This window comes from Solanum pennellii, chromosome 10, assembly GCF_001406875.1.
Source record: "Solanum pennellii chromosome 10, SPENNV200".
Classification (NCBI taxonomy): Eukaryota; Viridiplantae; Streptophyta; class Magnoliopsida; order Solanales; family Solanaceae; genus Solanum; species Solanum pennellii.
Genome location: NC_028646.1, coordinates 1,395,564 through 1,419,160, shown reverse-complemented (window position 1 = coordinate 1,419,160; position 23,597 = coordinate 1,395,564). Strand labels below are relative to the sequence as shown.

Sequence of the window (23,597 nt, the reverse complement as noted above, 5' to 3'; positions counted from 1 at the left end):
TCAAACTTTGGAATAACAGTTAGAAAATAAAAAAATTAATCAAATCGTAACAAAATAAAAAAGAATCAAGATAAGTGAGACGGTTTCAAAAAATCTAATGTAGGTTATACATCAAGTAACAAAAAAGAATGTTAAATTTTAAAAAAATAACCAATAAAACCGAATCATTGACACGTCGAGTTGTCAACATTACTAAAATGTCTTATCCCAAAACATTTGTCAAACTTGTCAATTTACAAAATCAAAGATATAACAAATTACTTATCCTTAAAATTACTTCCTTCTTAGAGGAAATAATATTAATTACATTGGGAAGAGTTTAAAAAGAATAAAGTAGTGAAAATCCTTCTTATTCAACTTCTTAAAGAGCTCAGAGGAAAACATGACAACTAATATGCGACAGAAAAGTAAATTTGATCGCGAAAATTCACTCGGCTCTCATTAAGGGCGAAAAAATTTCATCACCCCTTTTATGAAGAAACTAGGAACAATTACATATAAATGTTGAAGAAACCATTGCACATACATTTTCTACATTTACTAATGTATACAAATACTATTAGAAATTTGAATGAATTTTCAAAGAATTTTGTTTCAACTCAATGAAATTACAAGATTTCCATCTCTACAATTGCTGGTTACAGAAAACAAACTATCCCTTTTCTACCTTCTTTTTTTTTCCTTTTCATCATACTATTCTTATATCATTATAAATCTTTTCCCCCTCTTCACAATTCCTTATCTAAGTTTTGATACAAAAGAAAGAAAAAAATCACTTATATTACAAATCTATCTGTACAAACTTGGTAACTTGGCTGTAGCTGTGTACTGTGGCATCTCGGCAGACACTCCGAAAACTTGGACCTTCTTGTTGGCACCTTAAATCCGAAATGGTAAGCCAAAATTTTGGAAAGTCCTGATCTCCCCGCGGTGGCTTGCAGTTACAATGACCAAACCCCAGCAGAACTTTGTTTGAGTTAAGCCATTGGAGAAGTCGATACTAGCATCTGTACTCACTCGAGGACTACGATATTTAGTAGCTAAGTGAAGTTTTTCCTCGGGCCATGTTGCTGAGATTCTATCAAAAAAGTAGTTGTTTGCGGCACTGGATATGGTTCCATGAAGAGGACTGTTACCACAACCAGAAGTCAATGGCGAGCACTCATTGTCAATCTCTTCAACGGGTGAAGGTGGATGGTTAGCAGTGGAGACCTCGTCGAGACCATCATGACCACTTAGTTCTCCAGAAGATGAAGTATGATATCTGCAAGTATCCAACATACCAGGCCAAGGAATGGCCACTGAAACATCTTGAGAATGAAAATGCTCATAAGACTGTGTAACAGTAACACCTTTATTTCTGCTTGGTCGAGAGTGACCTTCGTGTTTCCAGATATAGACATGTGAATCCTCACTAGCACAGACCACATATCTACCATCAGCTGTCATAGATGCTGAGATTTGCCTACTCGTATTGCGGAAACCTATCATAGTTGGAGCTAACTCAATGACTAGGAAGAGTACATGAAACAAAAACTGAAAATTGTACACGTAATACATGACCATTCCTAAATAGCTTAAAAATTCCAAGGCACACAACAGGTCTATGCAGTGAACGGTGGGAAAGACTATTAGCAGCACAAAATAACAACCCAATATATTCATACTATGATTGTACCAGTGGTCAATGAAGTGGGACAAGAACCATGAGGTCCAAGGTTTGAATCTTAATGGAGATAAAAAACCCTAGGTGATTCTTCTCAAGCCTAAACACTTGTGGGCAGAGTTACCAAAGATAGTGAAAGTAGCAGGTAGCAGGTGGAGCAGTCGAGGTGTGCGCAAGTTGGCCCTAATACCACAACTTCTGATTAGCCTGTTTTCTCAGTTGTGCCAACTCAAAGCAGGAAAAAAAACCCACCTTCATTTATCTCTCGATGAAGTTCAAAGGAGCATGTTGGCACTCAATGAGTAAAATGACTAAAAGGGTGTACAGTGCAATAGACCATGAAAAAAGGACTAGACTACTAAGCTATCGTGAACTGTAACAGAATAAGCACTTCTTTTTCAGAAAGAGAAGAAGAAAGAATGAAGAGAACTGAATGCAAAACCTTATCCAAATTATCTAAAAAATAAAAGGTACTGAATTCTCAAGGATCTCAATGAATTATTAAGATGCCAATTATTAAAGATCTATTCATCATTGAGAACATCCCATATATGCTCTCTCTTTCACATTCACTGATTATTTGAACAACAATAAATGCAATGATGTGCCAAAACAATAACAGTAATGTGTAATTTTGAAAAGTTAACTCAAGTCCCATCAGAAGGGGTGAAAGAAGTGAATATAGTCATGCTACTCTTGTGAAATATTTAAAACACTACTTTGGTTACTCGCTACTCGTGTTTAACAACTGCATATTCTACACAAGCATATGACCAAGCAATCAATGAAACTGGTATAAGACTAGAATACGACATATGACCAAGCAATCAATGAAACTGGTATAAGACTAGAATACGACATATGACCAAGAAATCAATGAAACTGGTATAACACTAGAATACGAATCCTAGTTGAGATTTTAAAAAGAAAAACAAATGATTTTTTTCCATTTGCATGGACCTACTTAACACAACACTTGTCTATAGGAGTATGTTTGTCCAAGTAAAACAGTCGATTTGTGTACAAGCTAGCTCAAACATTATCAAAAAAAAAAAAAAGGAAACTCATGTTCCCAACTAAATGCTCCAAATAATTCAATTTATGTCTATCTAGGACAAGTATAACAAATTTCGAGGGCCAACCAACTAATTCTAAGCAACTGAACATTAAACTAAATTGTGAAGAGCTTGAGATTTTAGTAAACAAAACAATTGTGTGAAAGCCAACAATGTAGACCTACACTTTTGGGAGCTAAGTTCAAGAGAAATCGTAATGACTGGGAAGTGGATAAGTTCAAACAATTCATCCAATTGTTTGAAAGTTTCAGATTTCAGGAAATGGAACCTGACATATGGGCTCCATAAAGTAAAGGTACTTTCTCAGTCAATAGCTACAAGTTCCAATGACCTCCACTACATCAGAACGGAATCACAGCTTGTGGCTTGATGACAAATATGGAGGTTCAGGGACCATACAAGGTAGTGTATTTTTGTTGGACTGTCACATATGAAGCAGTTCTTACACAACAGTCATTACAGGTAAGGGGCATAACTATTTGCAGTATGTCTACCGTGTGAAAAGAATGAGGATCCTAATCATCTTTGCATTGTAATGTGTAGCTTCACAACTCAAGTGGAATCTGTTTTACAACATTTCACTAGTTAGCTGGGTGATGCCTAGATATATCAAACAATTACGGGACTGTTAGACTGCTAAGGGTATTGGGAAGGAGAAAAAAGAGTCTGGGAGACCATTCCTTCTTGCATATGGTGCGTGTTGGAAGGAAAGGAAAATGATGTTTTGAAAGCAAATATGGAAGTATGCATACAATGAAAAAATATAGATGTAAATTCTTTTTGCCTTTTTTTGGTAGACTAGAAGATGTTAATACATCAAATGGGATGTTAGATGTCCTCAGTTTCCTACAGTGATGTAAAAGTACTGATTTGCATGAAACTTGGCAGAAACTTCGTGCTTCTGTTTATAAAATGTTACCATTCTCAGAAAGAACTGTTGAGAGGCCAACAGCCACTATAAAGCAAAAGCTGGTGCTTGGCTTCATTTATCAGTAGAATCCCAGGCAGGCCAATTACTTAAAGAAAGTAACTCATTTCTCTTGTAACCATGGTGTCCGTTCAAGCTTACACGCACCTCAACTAATTCCACGGGGTACTTGTTGTTGAGGTGTGTGACCATCTTAAGCTATTAGAGAACACACTTCTATTAGATAATTATATTCTCAACACTTGCTACCTCCCACCAACATAGGTACCGGGAACTTTGTCTAAGGAACTCATTTCAAAGTAGCTCACAACATAAAAATTGTGTCCATCTTTATCCAGGAAAAAAAAAAGGAATCAGTGAAATCAAATTCTGGAAAAGGACAAACAACTCCAACTTAGGTTTATCATATTCTAGTGGTCAAGTCGACCAAATTTGAAGCTTTAATAAGTTCTGACAAAGCAATATCAATGCTACCAACAAGCTTCATATGTTAAATAGCAGTTAATATACCTTTGAACTTGTGAAAAAGATCAGCATCATCCACAACCCGAATTCTTGAGTCTGCAGATGTTATAAGCACTTGTGACATACTTCCTGGCACAAACTGTTCATTAAGAAATATAAGTTACTAATTAACACACAAGGTAAGGACAAAAATTTACTTGGATTGCTTCATCCATTACAAATTTTGCCCTACTTCCTATTTTGGATTGTCCCAAAGTTAACTTTTTCCTTTACTTTTCAATATCTTTATGTGCAATATGTATGTGAGACTCAGTTCTATACTCAAGAGAAGTCCCAATTCTTCGAACATGTAATCTTATCTCAAATATATTGACCAAATTATATTTAAGTATGATATAATTCAACTTTACATCAATAACTGAGCCAAGTAAAATTGGATTATGAATTAAATAGCATGATAAAGGGTTTTAGCGATGATTCATCACTTTTTGCCATCTCATTTTTCCTGCTCTCTGGGGAGAGAATTTAGCTCCTAATCTATACCACTAGAAAGTGCAAACACCTATTTGTATGTGTACCCTACTTCCTATTTTTTACTCATTATTCAGTATTTTTGTTATTTTATTTAGCTTGAAAAAAACCTTCACAAATTATTTCCTTTGCCTTTGAGAATATAACAGCAGTAAACAGTTAAAGTTGGTTTAAAATATGCACATACATAACACATGCACAGTATCTTGTTAATACAAGAGAAGTACTTCGCGTCTTCGAATAACTGCATCTGGGATAATAAAGGAGGCATATCTGAGCTAGCACAGATAAGCTCCAGCATCAGCAATCAATCAAAGTTACTGTACCTGGAAACCAGTAATTTTCCTTTGGTGAGTCCTCTTCTTCTTATTCTGCAGATTGATTTGAGCTTTTTGCTGCAATTTATTATCTGAAAGAGAGAAGCATAAATTATCAACACGTGCAAGTACATAACTTTCCTCTACAGAAGAAGGGAATAAGAGAGACAGGAAAGGCACAATAAATCATACCTAATATGTTGTACAAATGACAGCTCCCCTTGTATGACCCAACAAGTGCCCCCTTGAAAAATAAGAAACAAAAACACTTTAGAAACTTAACTGTGAAATATGCAGATCAAAAACACCTAGTTTTCACCTTTAATAGGTTTGGCACAACATCGAAGCGAGCTCTATGTTTAGCAGAGTCTCACCTGACCATCTGGTGTGTAGCAAGCAGCAGTGACCATCTCATGCAGATCATTCCAATCAACAACTTGCCGCTCAGGAATGCTCCATATGCGAACCTTAGCATCTAGGGAGCCACTGATGAAGTATCTATCATCAACAGGGTTAAACTGGATGCAGGTTACTGAATCAAGGCAAGGAAATCAAGAAAACATTGTGATCAGCCAATTAGTGAAAAAGCTCCAATCTACGTATTCATCTATCATCAACTAATGCACACAAGGGTGTGGCCTAGTGGTCAATGAAGTGGGTTGATAATCATGAGATCTCAGTTTAAATCCCAATGAAAGCAAAAACATGAGGTGATTTCTTCCCATTTATCCAAGTTGGTGGATAGAGTTATCCGATACATGTGTTGGTGGGAGGTAGTAGGTATCCGTGGAATTAGTCGAGGTGCGCACATGTTGTTCCGGACACCACGCTAATAAAAAATTATTCATCTATTGAAAAATCTCTTCCTGTCCACAGAATCTTACTACTGAAGAAACATTGAACTCTAAAACTGGTCTGGGAAGTAGAGGTGAACATATAAGAGTTTAGGTACACATACCATAGTCACTGTGTGAGAAGATCTTCAGACAAGTTTTACTAGACAGTTCCCAAAGCCGCACTGTTTTGTCCATTGATGATGAGAGCAACTGCTGGTAAAGGAAAGTGGGACGAAGACAGATGTTAACGAGATGTAGAAAAGATCATCACATAGCGCTCACTTGTTTAATAGAGGTAGGGGTAAGGTTTGGGTACACTCTACCCTCCCCAGACCCCACTTGTGGGATTACACTAGGTACAATATAGAAACTTATTGCACATCCGGACACAAATTTTTGAAGATAGAGGAGAATTCCTCGGGGTTTACCATTCATCAGTGTTTTTTTCTGAAAATTTAATGAAATTTTATAAGAGATAATCACCCAGCAAGTGCAATGATACAACCCAAGCCGTATATATATTAGCTGCATGTAAAAAGAATAAAGGAAATTAACCATATCCTATCTACTTCCTGTGCATTTTCATGGTTACATCGAAAGGTTAAAAGAGCTAAACATCTATGCTATAAGGTACAATTTTTTTCCCTTTCGCCTTCAAGAATCATAATTTCTTTCCTTCTAGACAATCCACCATGTAGCCACTAGAATAGTGCTCCACGACATTTTGATTCCTTTTTGTAGTCTCTTCTATTCAAACAATGTAGAAGGTCTCAGAAGATTCTGTCATGCACCATTTGACTTCAAGCAAATTCAAAACATGTAGCATTATCTAGTTTGTGATTCTACAGATGAATAATTACTCGCATCTTCATGATCTTCTCTGATCACTTCTTTGAAGTCTGTTAGGTTAAGAAAGCCACTCTAGCCATGAGCCATGAAAAACACTCTAATTTGTAAGGTACTTTGTTACTTCATATTTCCATACCCATATTTGATCTTGCTGTCTACTTTGAGACAATAAACTCAAGTTACCCAGACTTTACTGAGAAATCGTCATCCTTACTTTTTCTTTCATCCTCCATTTCTTAATCATTCCACCTTCTAAGGGCTACTCCAGTGAACTTTTACTGTGGTATTGTGATTATTTATTACACTGAAAATGGTAGGGAACTGATCTTTGAGGGGTATATGTCCTCACCAACTTTCTTTCTTGATGAAGGTCCTAACCATCTTTCTTTCCAAAATAAAGTTTTCTAGTATCACCTTATTTTATATAAATGTGTTCTGAGAACATTTCCATAAGTTTCTGATATATTTTGAATTCCCAACTCCATACAAATGATTTGGTGTTATTGTGATCCAATAATTTTTCATCTTGTCCTTTCTCTATATTCACCTTCCTCCACAGTGCCTCCTCCTTATTGCGAAATCTCTAGAGTCACTTCATCAGGAGATAGTTGTTGTGTGCCCATTAGATTTACAACTCCCAAGTCACCTACTTTCTTACTAGGTTACCACTCACTAGTATTTTGCAAAGATCAGCCAAAATTGTGTGAGATTATTATCTGATGTAACAGGTATTATCCTGAAAATATACTAGAAACCAAGAATGGCATAGAAGCTGGTGATTGTAACAACTTAAATCTGCCAGATTATAATGAACAATCCAACTAAAAGCTGCATCATTTTTTTACTTTTTATTTTAGATAAGCATAAAAGCTACAGCAATCCTAGGCAGCAAAGAAGAACAAGACTGCAAAAGCATGAAAGAGTCATTGAAATAAAAACTCTGCTATCATCAGCCTATTTTCTGTGACTTTGTAGTGCATTTGTTCCAGTAATAACACACAAAACAATAACAAGGGGGGAACTGGCGCAGTGTTAAAAACGACAATTAGACTGTTGGTTTACTAAGCTCAATTCTTTTAGAATCTTTAGTACGTCATTTTATTATCTTACTAGAAACACTTTTATTGGAAAGACTCTCGTGTACAAGTAGTATACAAAAAAGTAGAGAGCCTACACAAAATATGGTTTTCTACAAATGACACCAATATATTATCTTCAGCGTCTATAAGTAACTGTGATAAGAGTGGTACCGATGTCAGACTCGGCATCCTCATGTTACAAAAGATTATATCTTTCACCAATTCTTTTTCTCGCTGTGTACTTGCACATAAAAGTAACTTTATGATATCATACTCCGATAAACCATGAAAGTACCAGTTCACCTACCCCACAAACTGGGCTCACCATAACAACCAAATCTATTATTTAGTGTAAAACTCGCCCATTGAATTAATTCTCCAGCAACTTAAGAGACATTTGCAAGTAGTTTACAACACCGGAAGTCTTAGTCATTTAACCTTGAGGTGGCAAAGTTTCCATTCAAAAATAACAGTCTGAGAACTAACCAAAAGAATCATCTTTGTTGCATTTGAACAAAAGAACAAATGACTAGTGTTAATATCACATATTTAAAAACCACTCACAGGGTTCTTCTAAGTTTGTTTTTAGATATTCAAAGAAACAGAAAGCATCATGTACTCTAATTCATTTTATTTTATTTAGGCCAAAATTATTATTCTATACTAAATTTAAGAAGGACAAATATCAAGCTCAAGAATTAGATATTAAGATAAAAAATACGAAAATTCCAGCTAACCTGAGACTTGGACCACGAGAGGTCAAGTACATCATCCAAATGGCCCTCAAATGAACAGATGGGCTTTTCTGAAAGAGCAAAAACTGTCTCAGGCACCAAAATATGGTCAAAGCACACTGATTTTCGACTAACAGATGACCTTCCTCTCCGTTTCTTCTCCAAGTGGACATCAAAATTTGGTGACATAGTAGTTGGCTCGGGAGAAGCATTTGCCGAAATCAATAGATTCAAATTCCCATCTTCTGGTTTATCCAGCAATAGATCACCCTTTCTCTCTGATGATGTAACCTCCCTAACATGTATGACGCGGTCCTCACCGGCACTGGCAAGATATTTTCCATCCAAACTAAATTGTATCGTCCAAATAGACCCAGTGTGTGCCTGTATCTCTTGGCTCTTATAAAGAGCTGTAAGTTCTTTGCTGGACTTCCCATACTGCTTCACCCTAACTCTTTCAGGTCCATGAGGGGAAGCATCCTGACTATCATCTGTGGCAGAGCTTGACCTTCGACCACCCTTTTCAGAAGATGTATCCCTCTCATCACTACTCCTACGTTCCTTATGACCTGCCACCGAGCTAGCCACATTTCTAATGCTCTTCAACCAGCTACCCCTCTTTTTATTCTTAGGACCAGTCCCACCAATCCCATGCGTATTACAATCCAAATTATTATTGTTCCCATCTTCCACATTCTGTCTTCTCATCAATTCCTGCACTATTGGTGAAGTTCCAACACACATATCAAATTCTTCAATAGTCAACTGCTTTCCTGTACTGACTTCCTTAAGTTTGTTCCACATCCCGTCCTCCCTCACTTCATTAACCACAAATTCCTTTCCATTATCAAGATTCTTTATCGTGCACACACTCTCCTCAATTTCAACATCTCTATTTGATTCCAAATCATCCTCAACCTCACCATTTTCCACTATCGGCAACAAATTACAGCTCTCATTGTCCCTGGAATCGGTTCTAATCGTCAATACAGATCCATTGCCCTCATGTAATTGATCATCACCGCGACATTGACCTGAGTTTCCATCATTATTTACAACTATACATTCACCACCATTGGCTACATTGACAGATACTGATGACGATGAAATAGAATTGACACAAAGAATATCACTACTTTTATGAACTGAAGAACTATTGCAATTGGAATCGCTATTCAATTTTGATGGAACATTCTTAGAAACACTACACTTAACACTACTAGCTTGGGAACTACTACAATTAGGTATACCTTCAGCACAAACAGCTTGACACTCCAAATGAACTGATGAAACCGATCTGCCAGCACCACGACTGAGACCCATTTGACGAAAAAGCCGGAGTCGACGTTCTTCAATAGAGGAAGGTTCAGAGATCCACACATCATAGTTATTCAAAACTCCCATTGCATAATTGGGGAGACCCCAATTTGAAATACAATCTCTATCTTCTTCTCCTTCGTCTTCAGATGGCGAAGAAGAAGAGGAACAAGAAGTGTTTGCAGAAGAAAGCAAACGATCAAGAGAATCGTGAAAGCACTCGTTCTCGTCTTCTCCTTCTCTTGCTTTGCTCATTCTTCTCCTCCAAATGGAGGCATTCCCACGAAAATGCCACCAAAATCACCTCCCCCTACAAAAACACTAAGATCCACCTCACAACTCAGCTCAATGTAGCTTTAAATGTTCAAATCTTCAACACCCATTTCATCAAATTGACTAAAACCGATCAGTAAAGACTAAAAAAACGAGTTTGTGGGTGTGTGGGAAAATTCCCCCAAATCACCTCAACCCCATCGAAGAATACTGAGATCCAGCTCAAAACTCAGTTCAACAGTTACTTTAATGGCCAAATCGTGCACACCCACTTCGTCAAATGGACTAATATATATCTCTGTGTGACTGAAAGTGACCAATACAGGGTGAAAAACGAAAATGGGAGTTTGTGAGTATGTTAACAATATCAGTTGGGGAGATGGGTTAGCTTTGGGAACTCAGATCCAATGATGGGTTTTAGAGAGAGAAAGAGAGTACACTGTGTGTGTGAGAGAGAGAGAGAAAGAAGGGTAACAAGCCCAATGAAAAGGGTGAAGAAGAACAAAGCAAAAACCAAAAAATGCTCCATTGAAATGGGAAGATGGGGTGAATCAAGTTGAAAAATCTATGAAAATCTATGACTTTTTTAAGTCAATTATTATTACTACTACTCTTTTTTATTAATATTTGTGCTCGATACTCGTATTAAAATTCAATTAAATTTGAATTTTCGCTTTATATAAGTTAATTTTTAGGGGAAATGCATAAGTATGCTCGAAATTTCAGATACTAAGGTTTTATTACTTCCGAACTTATTTTATAAATAATTTTCAATCTCTTTACGATATACATGGCACTATCTTCGGAATCCAACGCGTGTTGACAATTTTCTCAAGTTATTCGATTGGTAGTGTCACATAAGCTTAAAAGGGTAGAAAATCATTCATGAAATAAGTTTGGGGATAATAAGACCTTAGTATAATATAAGTGTGTGTCTCGAATTTCAGATATGGATTAGAGATTACTTATACATTTTCTTTATTTTTAAGTAAAAACACTTTAGATTGTAATTTTTTCAATTGAGATTCTGATTAAGAATAAAGAGATTTCGTCTATTTGATCATGTTGAATTTTTGGTCAAGTCAATGGTTATTTGGTACTATGTGTATTTGGTCAAAAATATTTATACTTTTTAAATAGTGTTAAGTGAATTTAATAGTGTCTTTTGATTAAATCTTTGAGTATTAAGAATTAATGATATAAATGTGAGTTAAAATTGCGATATGAAAGTAAAATTAAGATGGTTATAAACGAAAATGACTTGTATTTAAAGGTGGGAAAAATTATTTTTACGAAAATATTTTTAAACAATCAAGTATAAAAAGAATATTTATAATACCTTTTTTTTTTTGCATCGAAGACATTTATTGAAAAATAATTTAACATGTGTAACACTTTTCGTTTAGAAAATAGTTTTAATTTTTTCATATTGATCTAAAAATATTTCAGAGAAAATAGATCCTTTAAATATTTAAAAGCAATGTAATTTTATAGTAGAGTTATAAGAAAAATAAGTATCATAAATAACATTTCAAATTCGTTATATTTTATTTTGACCCCAAGTCTTACATCCACCCTATTCAACACAGGCTCCAAATAAGAAATAATAAAGATATATACAATTTAATTCGATCGAGACATCATTTAAAAATATTAAAGGACACTACTTAATTTTGTATTTGTTACCAATATTATAAAGAGAAAATTTCATATATGACATATATTATATTAATATTTTCATTATAGCAATAAGTATGAATAAAACGATAACTAATTAGGTGCATTATCATAAATAAAAGTTTTATGATAGTTAAAGAATAAGGGAAAGTTACATAAATATACTGTAATAACAAAATATTTACCATTTATAGCAACAATATTTTTTTTTCACTTGATAAGTATCAATTTATATAATTTTTCCAAAAAATAATATATTCAGTCTAATTTTATCAATAAAATTTTAAAAAATAACACATATATCAACTTTACTTCTATCTTCATAAAATAAAAAATTTAATTTTCATACACCACCAAATTAGTTGGGCTTTGAAAATTGGAAATAGGATATGGGGAAAAAAAACCAAATTTCAACATTACCACATGTTGGCCTGCAGCCCATCACTATGAGAAATTTTGATTGTGACATGAGCTTTCTATTTATTTTTTTCGTTTTAATTTATTTGTTTGTCATATTTTAATTGATACAGAATTTAAAAAAGTAAATAATTTTTAAAATTTTTCTTTTTATAATCTTAAGTTAAATATATGTCAAATGTATTAAAGTGTTTTTTAATTTTATGATTTTAAATATATTATTTGATAAATTAACATAACGAATAGCACAAAAGAGAAGAAATATTTTTTTTAATATAAACTAAAACGAAAAATAGTACAAACAAATTGAAATGTATAAACTTGTGTTGTTTATACAATTTTTCAGGTTCTTGAAGAGTTCATTAATTCACCTCAACATAGATTTGGCTTTGGCTTTGGCTGATTAATATTTAGTTCATATTAGTAATATAAATACTAAAATGAATATGTGGTCATATGTCTTTTCGATAGGAATAGGTTATTCTGAAATTAATTATACATGCGTGTGAGTTATGTGTTTTATTTGGCATGATAATGAACAAATTATTAAAGGATATATCAAAGGGAAACTTACATAAATATACTATAATAAAAAAAAATATTTACCATTTATCACTTTTAATTCATTTATAATACAAGTTTAATTTATATTACAAAGAATAATTTTTTATTCACATATAATACAAATTTTAATGATAAATAATTCATTTATCACACGTTAATACACTTATAATTCAATGTGTCAAATTTTTACCAAACAAACCTAATATATTTTAAAAATAATTATAATTCATATATATTGCATACATAATTCACTTTTAATACATATTGTAGATTTAACATTGTATTGCTATAAATGGTAATAAATAAAAAATATTGCTAAAATTAGTAATTATTTATAAAAAATGTATCAATTTATGTAATTTTTCCTATATCAAATTAATTAGGCTAAAAATCCATTTTCATAATTTAGGGGGAAAATCAAAATCAACCATTATTTCTAGTAAGTTTAACACCATGTTAATTGTTGTTTAGGAGATTTCATAATGTTAATCATACAATATTGAAAATGAATGGATTAAAAAATCATTCTTGGACTTATAAATTGAAGTGGTATTTACTAAATTCAATTTTTTAAATAGATTTGACTGCAAAATATAATCCTCATGTTGATTATGAACCACTAGAAATTAACACATCAAAAGACACAATATTCTTTTTTCAACAAATTCTGGCTTTTTTGTCTAATTAGTAGACATTCTAGTCTATAAAATATCTCGTGTTAATAGGATTTACGATGTATCGAATGAGTGTGATATAAATAATTATTTTAATATAAACATTAATAGTTGTATTTATTATCTAATTTATGATCTATAAGTAACACAAAAACAATTTTATATATAATTGTCTAACAAGTGTGCACATCTTTACTGGTATGATTTATTATTATATATATATACATATGTTTTGACATTGATTTTTGGGTAACATACAGAAATTCCACTAGTTTATTAGGAGTTAGTTACTTAAATTCATGCTAATTTGCAATATTATGAATTTTATCAGATTTTTAAATATATGTACGTATGTATCTTGGTTACATTGGATCAAACATAGGTGTAATTTGTTCTACATACATTGTATCGAATTGGATTCACATGTATCTGACTCTCTCGCTCACCTCTATCCTCTCTTACTCGCGACTCTCCTTTGTCACTTACCTCTCTTCTTGTATCTAGTATACTCGATACATGTATCTAGTGTATTTCGCTCGCCTATCCTATCTTTTTAACCTCTTCTTCTCTCGTGCACTTATCTCTCTATTACATCGCATCTAGTAGCAAAACTACATATATCGAGGTATATCTTATATGAATTATTAATTAGTAAGCTAATATATAATTATTTTTAAATTATAGAGAGAATTAATAAATATGACGATCAAGAACTTGTGTCGCGATTTGTCAATTTTGCTTGTGTGTGGATAACCTCATAAGTCTCCTAATTAATATTTTCGATCAGAAAAATAATAATTGACCAACTATATATCACATGTTAAAGACGTTAATGACAAAATTTATATATACATTCAGTGTATATAACTTAAATCTTTCTAAAAATTATTAATATTAATATCATTGTCATGAACATAATAATTTCCAAGGTGAAATGTATTTGTAAAGAGAATCTATCCATTAAGTTTTTCTCCAAATATAAGTGAATTAGAAGTAAAAAAGAAGATGAGTTCTTCATTTTTGGCTAAATTTGGTTAAATAATGTGATCAATAGGTGCTAAGTTATCATTTAATATTTAATGAAATGAAAGCTTTATCTTCAATATCCACTACTTGCTAGTTTAAAAAATAAGTTTACAATAAGATGAAATTTTTAATAAGATGATCCAAACTTATGTATATATATATACACAAATATACATATATAGTATATAATAACGATAAATTTCATGTCAAAAAAAATAACTAAGTGAATGTTATAAATTCTTTTTTTAAAAAAATTAAGAATGTATCCTCAAATTCTTCTCTTCAATGGACATTGTGAAATTGATTTATTAATCATAAATGTTGTTACGGTTAATACAAACATAAATTATGTCACGAAGAAGTGATTTTGATCTTAAGCATCTTGATATTTAATTTATCATCATTCTTCATCTCGAATGCTTGAAACTCATATAAAAATACATGAATATAGCTTGTAGAGCTCTCTCGCTTCTTATTTTTAATTTTACTTTTGATTTTTGACGTTCTGACGTGACCCTTTAGATAATTGTGCTCTAGAGACTCGAGTAGAGTAACCTCTAACAAAGGCTATGTTTATTTTGATAGATGTTCATTTAAATGGGCTAACCCAATAAAATTGAAACTTTAAATTAAATTTATTTAATTCGACTTAAATATACCCAATTCAATTATATTAGTTCATGAATTTAAAATATAAAAAACCATAAGTGTGCTAACTAGTATTTTCATTTAAATACTATAACATCAATTGATAATCTGATAAAAATGATATGAATAGTTACTTAGCATATTAAAATTCATTAGCGATATAAAATATTTACATTGTCAGCATATTTAACTTAAATCATTTTCAAATTAATATTAATATCATTTTCATAAATAATATAAATGCTAAGGTGAATTGTATCTGTAAAGAATCTATCCATTATATTTTCTCCAAATACAAGTGAATGGATATGGAAAAACAGATGAGTTATTTATTTTTGGCTAAAATTTGGGTGATCAATCAGAGATTAATAGTCCGTTTCGATAGGCTGAAAAAATAGTTTTTTAGTAAAATTAATAATAAAAATTAAACATTAAATGACTTTTAAGTCAAAAAATAAAAAACAGGGGGAATTCTACTTTTGGTTTATAACTTTTATAAGTCATTTAAAATTTGTTTTAAGTTATTTTCAACTTCGCTAAATATTTTCAAAAGTTTAAAATGACTTCAGCCAATCCAAACAGGTTCTAAAGGGGTGTTTGGATTGATTTTATATTTTAATTTTTGGTATTTTTTTCAGCTTTGAAAAGTGTTTAAAAGCACTTTTGATGTTATCTAAATACTTTCAAACTAGAAAAATACTTAAAAGTCAAACGTCACTAAAAATAAGTCAATTCAAATACTCATTAAGATACTAAGTAATTTATTCACGTGTGTATATATGTATATGTACATATATCATATAGGAAAATCTTAGTAGCTTAATCGATTGATTACTGAACCTTTCACCTTATTCGCGAGAGTTCTAACTACCTTGTAAGTTGTAGTCCTGTTCCTAGTGTCGTTTAAAAGATAAGTATACAATGAATATACATTTCTAGTACAATAAATGAGCTTAACAACTTGTTTTTGAATTGATAGATTTGTACTTGAATTCTTTGTATCATGATTTTTGAATTCAAATTCAAATTTGATTGTGTGATTGATTTATAACCCTCATGAATGCTTTTACAAACATTAATTATTTCACAAAAAATGTGGTTTTAATGTTGAATACATTGATGTGTTTAATTTATTATCGTTCCTTATTTTGAATGCTCGAAACTCATATAGATCACATGTATACAACTTCTAATCGATTCTTGCGCTTAAAACCCGGGGATATGCTAATTCGATAGATGCTCATTTAAATGGGCTAGCCCAATAAAATTAAGGAAAAATTATATAAATTAATACATTTTAAAAAATAATTACTAATTTTAGCGATACTTTTTGTTTATTACCATTTATAGCAGTATTGTGATAAATCTGTAATATGTATTAAAAGTGAATTATGTATGCAATATATTTGAATTATAATTGTTTTTGAAATATATTATGTTTGTTTGGTAAAAAATTGTCATATTGTATTATAAGCGTATTTAAATGTTTGATAAATATATTATCCATCATTCAAACTTGTATTATATGTGAATAATAAATTGTACTTTGTAATATGTATTAAACTTGTATTATAAATGAATTAAAAGTGGTCAAGTAAAAAAAAATTTATTACTATAAATGGTAAATATTTTTTTATTATAATATATTTATGTAAGTTTCCCTAAAATTAAATTTCATTTTAAATCTATTTTTATTAGACTTAAATAACCTATTCAATTATATTAATTAGTTTATAATATTTTTTTTAACTAATAACAAACTTATGATATAATTCAAATTTTTAGGCCTTTCTGAATTTTATTATCTTGATTAATTTTTTTTTTATTTTTAAGATACTATTTTTAATTTTGTTTGTGACACTGACATTTGTGTATGTGTTTTTGTTAACTACTCAAATCAATGGAAAAAATTAAAGCATTTTGCCTTCATGTACAAAAATGGGAAATGGATTAAACCCTTAAACAGTGAGAGATTAAGACATGATTAAGCATACAGCTAATTAGTGAAAGCAACCATCAACTACGTTCGTGATGATGTGGTAAGTATTTATCTGTATTTTAATAATTAAAAGTTTTTTATTCGAGAACGGAATATGACATTATCTTTTTTAGGGATCACTTGACCCTTCAATGTGAGACTCGGTGATGCGTATTTCGATTTCAATTTACTGACAATATAAATATCATACTCTAAATAGGAAAAGAAAAATAAGAAAAACAACTCACTAACAAAAAATTATAATAGAACGATAATGAAGTACTGTTTTATCTTTGTCTAGTGATCATGTAAAATAAGACAGAAAATATATTTTTTTTTAAACAAAAGGGGATTAATGATTTTTTTTTCGAAAAAAATTATACTAATTAATGAAAGTATTTGCTTTTGGTGTCTGACGTATTGTTATACTCAAAACTCCACTTAGCTAATTTCCTCCCTGAATATTGCAGGATTCCTGCCTATTTTTCGCGATGCACAAAATAACTCATGTTCATATAAGTTAGAAAACGGATCGCATGCACCTTTACGGGGTGTATAATGTGGGCGGTTTTTTCGGAGTCCGAAGCTCCAACGAGGAAGGTGTACTAATCTTTTATTATTGAATTAATAATTCTATTATTTTTTTCTTGTGCTACTCCTAGGGCGGGAAATTGAAGATAAGAAAACATGAAGCGTTTTTTTTTTTTTCAATATATTATTTTAAAATTTTCGTTATCTCAATCAGTTAAATTTTGATCCAGCCTATTATATATGAGTCTAATCTGACGTAAAATCAATAATTAATTTTATGACTCGATTGAATTTTAAGATATATATATAAGAGTAACGTTATTCCAAAGCTCCTAGGTAATGTTGCTATAAAAAGTTTTAAAATATATAATTAACTTTTAAGTGATCTGATAAATACCTAGTTAAAACTCACTACAATTTACTTTCCAATCGTGTGTTTAAGAAAGAATAAGAAATCAAAGAAACGTACGTAAACTTTTTTTCAAAATATATGAGCATTTGTTATCTCATAGAAATGTCGTATTCATACACTTAATCCAGCCTGGTTTGTTTAATATCTACGGATTTTCAGCCAAAATTACTGATTACGAAATTGACTCGTATTTAATAAAAGTATTATATTTGTATATCTGGAAAGGATGTATGATTTGACATGTAAGAAAGAGCGTGTATCACGTAAATTGAGTTACAAAATAGTACTACTATTTAGGGAATTCTCATTCCTCTTCTTTTTCTCTTTTCCCCCTTTCGTTGCTTACTAAAACTTAAAGGATCTAGAGTTTTTGAGCAATAATCAGGTTATTTTTATGTGACGTTTAATTTAGTTACGAGTTTGACTCGTAAAAGTAACTAGTCAACTACAAAATACTTACATTAGGATAAGTTACGTATACCACAGTTCTTATTGAACTCTACGTGATCGGATACAAAATATTTTGTGCACCGAACTATCTCATTATTTATTAAAAGTTGGAGAAGAGTTTTAGAACCATGACAAAGTTATTTCTATGTAAATTAGATCACGAGTTCTAACCGTAGAAACAACTACAATTAATACTATACGAAAATAAATTATAATTTACATCGTAATTTTTTATCAAACCTATATAAATATAAAATACTTTGTATACCGAATTGACCTAGAGATTATTGAAAGCTCATGCAAATATGACTTATCTTTGTGCCGTAATATCTGCAAGAGAAAATGACCTTGTGTCTTTTCAAACGTCTACCCAACTCCTCTTTTTTCTTTTTCGATGTATATATTTAGATCTCGATAAATTTAAAATTACATGGAATAAAATTTTTTATAAATAGAAAATAAGTTATTTATATACTAAATTAATAATGTTAGATAGATAATTTAGAAATCTGCATAATTAATTATACATGTATAAGTTTTAAGGAAATCTATGTATTATTTTATCGAGAATACAGGATGGAATAAATCAGGCATGTATAATTAATCTCTTGCACAACTAATAAATGCATAAAATAATATATATAGGTTTACTCATAATTAATCGTTACATTACTAATATATGCATAACTCTAACTAGCTGCTATCAAACTACCTCCTAAACTCTCTCCTTCTTCTTCGTCATTTTTGAAATCATTTTTCTCGAAAGAATGGATAATTCATCGAGCTGAAATTCTTATCACTACGGTAAAATTAACTCCAACCAGTATCCAAACAAAATATGACAATAGTTCTTTTCATGGGAACACTAATATAAAGTGAATTAAAATAATTCCAAGGCAAGTAACTTTTGTCCATGACTAAAAGGATTTTCTCTCTTTTGTGATAATCAAACATCCAAAAACTGATTTATTGAGGAAAAATAATTTCTAGGCAATTTTTTAATATAAATAAATTAGATGTATATCAATAATTTATAAAAATGTCTTTTGGAGGTGAGTAATTGTGAATTTTTGAGCCGGTTTAAATAGATTTTAGTTTAGATTTATTTATGAAAATAAACGAGAGTCAAAAGTTTTAAAACACCTATGTTTCAAAATATTTTCAGTATTTCATTATTATATATTGTGTCGATGTTATATTAGTGAATCTCAAATGTCATGACTCAAACTCATGACATGTATTGTGCGTTTTGGTTCTATGTACATATATCAAACCGACTTGAAAGTGTGTGTACCATGTGAATCGTATAATATATAATGCCTTTGTATATTCCTAAACTTATCTTTCTCATTATTTTAACGGAGAACTCACCTAAAATATCATTCATATACTCCTTCAAAAGCTTACAAGTTTTTCTCCATTGACCCGTGCTCATCTGTCTGCCTTTTATTGCGAGCATCATGAAAAATCACGAGAAAATGCAAAAGTACATAAGATTATGTAATGACAGAATCAGAATTCTCACTAATTATGTATATTTAAAACATATGAAAAAGTAAATATATAAAAAAAGTCAAAAAAATTCAGCATCTACTATATATAACAAAAATAATTTAAATAATATATAAATAGTGAAATTTTTCGTCAAAGGACTTTCAACCCTATCTAGCTTCGCCCTCGACTATGTACACATGCATATTTACACGTGTTTATTCCCTAATTGACATTAAAAATAGCAAGTTAGGTTTTCCCTTTTAGATAGAAATAGATTGATAACCATATAATTTCACATAAATATTGTACTTTATTATAAAAATATTTGACTTAGATTCACATGAAAGGCTTTAAAAAAACACATGTTTGAAAGCTTAAATTTTCATTTTTTATGATATTGTGGCCTTTAACTTTATAAAAAAAAACTATGACGAACATATACAAATTTAGGATTCACTATGTACATTGATAACGTAATTCGATTTAATATGATGTAATATTGTTCGTTTTGGATTAAGACATTAAACAAGTACGATCTTTTCTAAAAGGCCTAATGTGCAACAGTATTTGTAATATCTTTTTTTCTTTTCAACTATTAATTAATATGAGATTTGATTCACATGTCTGACAATCTCTCGTTTAATCTATCACCAATATCTAGGTTCTTTTGAGCTTTACATCTACGCTATTTTTCCCGCTCTGTCTATGTGACATAAATTTTGTTTATTAGGTTATTTTAAGGAAAATAACATATTTTTTTCGTTCGAAACTAATTTGCCTTTAAAATACCTCCTTTTCCTTCACACATTATATATTGTACGTTTGGCCATGGATATATAATTTTCATTTTTTGTGGAATATTATTTGAAAAAGCTTTTTTGACATTGAATTGTTATAATTTTTCAAAATTCTAAAAAACTTCAAAAAGCTATTTTACAAAGTCACTCACAAAAACTCAAAGCAATTTTAATTTATATTTATGTCCAAAGTCAAATATAACTCCAATTTCCACGTATTATTTTCAACTTAAAAACAAATACTTTTTTTTTCGTTCTTGTATGAAAAACAATTTAAATTGATTATCACATGGATTGATTAGCCTCTCTTTAAATTTGCAATTCCAAAATCAAATATGCCATTATGGTTAATTGTTTTTATCTTCTCATACATTGATTTGATATGTTTATTTGAATGTCTAGTGATGAACCTTTACTATAGATGACACACTATAGTAAAGAATTAATAGACTGAAGGGCTAGTTATTGATTGATTCTCGAAAAATGGATGAACGCGAGCTAGTCATACGAGCCAGGGAGCTAGTCAGCTTGCTGTAGTTGCTACGGTAAACTGGAGTGAAATGAGTTGGCTGTAGAGACCATAGGAAGGAGCCTGAAAGTAAAATTTTTTATTAGGGTAAAAACATGTTCACGTGATCAGTATATACGCGAGCTTTTAGGCTGGATGATGACTTAGCCTAAGAGACAAATTTATGAAGCATGATGAGCAATATTGAACATGAATACGTATCATGAATTTGAGTTGAGAGATTGATAGTTTAATCAAATAATATATGATTAAAATAATTTTCTTAATGCATGTATTAAACCGATACTTATACAAAGAAACATATATATTACTTATATTTCGTTAATTTCATTTTATAATATGATTTATTTAATTGAGCATGATGTATGAATTAAAATTTTAATAATACATACTAACATAATTTTATCTCACAAAAAAGTTTAGACCCCACTTATACTAAAATCAAGATTTTCATACTTTTATGGTGGAAAATTAGAACCATGTCAATAATATTTTTTCTTATATGACTATTCGATCGATTTAGATGTATCTCGATTAATTTTATGAGTAAATTATTTGGCGATCAATTTAGTATTGAAATATTACATCCACTACTATGGATAATTATACAGAGATCGATTACTTAGTGTTTTTAACTCTACTGTAACTAAATTAAAGACTCAATCGACTTCGCAGATTACAAATCATATTCTTTGATTCTATTAATATTTTTTTGCGATATTTCTATCTATCTTTTGGCACTTTTAGGAGATTTTTGTCACTTTAAATCCTAATAAGACAAACGACTTTATGATTCTTGTTCCCTAGATATTTGTATTGTGTGTCATGGTTTATAGTCGTGAAATTAACCATTAATATTTGCGTCAAGATACACTATACATCAATATCACACCACCTATGGATGTGGTCCTTCCCTTTTCTGATCTTACATTTACGAAATACTATATGCGTCTTTTTTTCTGATGTATTGATCGAGAAAAGCTAAAAATATAATGAAAAATTAATTTTATATGTGTAGCCTAATTTTTTAGCGAAGAGATTCGAATAAGCCTATTCTACCCCTTTAAAAATTTGTCCATGTTGTCACTTGACCATACATATAGAGATTTAGATATAGTTTGATGTAAGCATCATAAGTGGACAAATTTTTATAGTTTGATGTAAACATCGAAAAATAAATAATTCAAAAGCAAATGAAGGATCATTCAAAAATTGTCCAAGTTAGGGCTACTAATTTTGAAATAGATTCCACTTGCTTTTTTCTTTAATTAGGTAAGTGCAACATCCATAAATATTTTTCAAGATATTTTTCTATAATTCATTCACAAATTTTTTTTAAAAAAATTATATGGTGTTTACCCGTTTAAATTTGTATTAAAATTAATTAAATTTAAAATCATGATTAAGAGTGGAGAAATTTCATTATACTTAATTCTCCAATGAAACTAACTATAAGATTTTTCTCCCTAATAATAGGTTCATTTATTTTAGATTGGTCATGTGAAGGATATGTGTTGAAACAAATCCCTAAATTTCTTATTCTTGTTAAGTTTAAAAATAAAAATGCTAAAAAAAATTTTGCAATGAAAGAATATTGTAAAACTAATTAAATCCGTCTAATTATATTATACGTATCGCGAGGATTCATCATAAATTGACTACTAATCGTTGTATTTGTTGTCTTTATCCGAGTTCAAGATCAACGATACTATATATAAATAAATTGATAGAGACAAGTTGTTGTAAAAAAAATTCTAAGTGTGACACTAGGCCAAATTTGTCCAAAGAGTAGCCTAGAAATGCTTTCTTATCTTATTATCTGTCTGTCGAGTCATGTCAAACTTCTGTTGTAAAATTTAATCACTCCTAATTCGATATTTCAAAATCGAGTTTTGCAAATTAAGAAAATTTTATTGTAGGACGAGTTTCCTCTTTAATTAAATGATTCATATGAGCGCCACGAATTCAACTGAATATCAAATAAAATATTGAAATGATTTAAATCTCTTTATATATCTCGTGCAGGATAAAGTGGTTCTGCGTATATGCCCCTTTTACTCGATTGTCCACGTGTTGGTACCAACTTGCATGCGTGTCGATTAATTATATTGCCTAATTTTCAGTTATCAAGCTCTAATTACATCATTATCATGTATTAATCTAATCACCTCTTCAATTTATGCTAATGACGACCTCCACTTCTAATTTAATATTAACATATACACTATTTATTTTTCCACTAACGACTAATTTTTTAATTTATTTTTGTTGACAATATTTATATAGTAATTTCTGACAATATATATATATATATATAATGGGAAAATGG

The 23,597-nt window shown here is 30.6% G+C and overlaps 1 protein-coding gene across 3 annotated transcripts; it reads right to left on the bottom strand.

The window, feature by feature from the left end:
• Positions 1-536: 536 nt before the first annotated feature.
• On the bottom strand, positions 537-10,638 carry LOC107002403 (WD repeat-containing protein 44-like). 3 transcript variants are annotated; one of them, XM_015200417.2, is made up of 8 exons: positions 9,732-10,638; positions 8,485-9,515; positions 5,942-6,032; positions 5,358-5,515; positions 5,176-5,227; positions 4,993-5,075; positions 4,181-4,274; positions 537-1,484 (listed from the first exon to the last, which is right to left on the bottom strand). In XM_015200417.2, exons 1-8 carry the CDS (start codon positions 10,051-10,053, stop codon positions 880-882), a joined length of 2,436 nt encoding a protein of 811 aa, XP_015055903.1. In that variant the 5' UTR covers positions 10,054-10,638; the 3' UTR covers positions 537-879. The 3 variants fall into 3 exon arrangements, with proteins under 3 accessions (XP_015055903.1, XP_015055900.1, XP_015055902.1); XM_015200414.2 differs by having other exon boundaries at positions 8,485-10,638; XM_015200416.2 differs by having other exon boundaries at positions 5,942-6,029; positions 8,485-10,638.
• Positions 10,639-23,597: the final 12,959 nt, after the last annotated feature.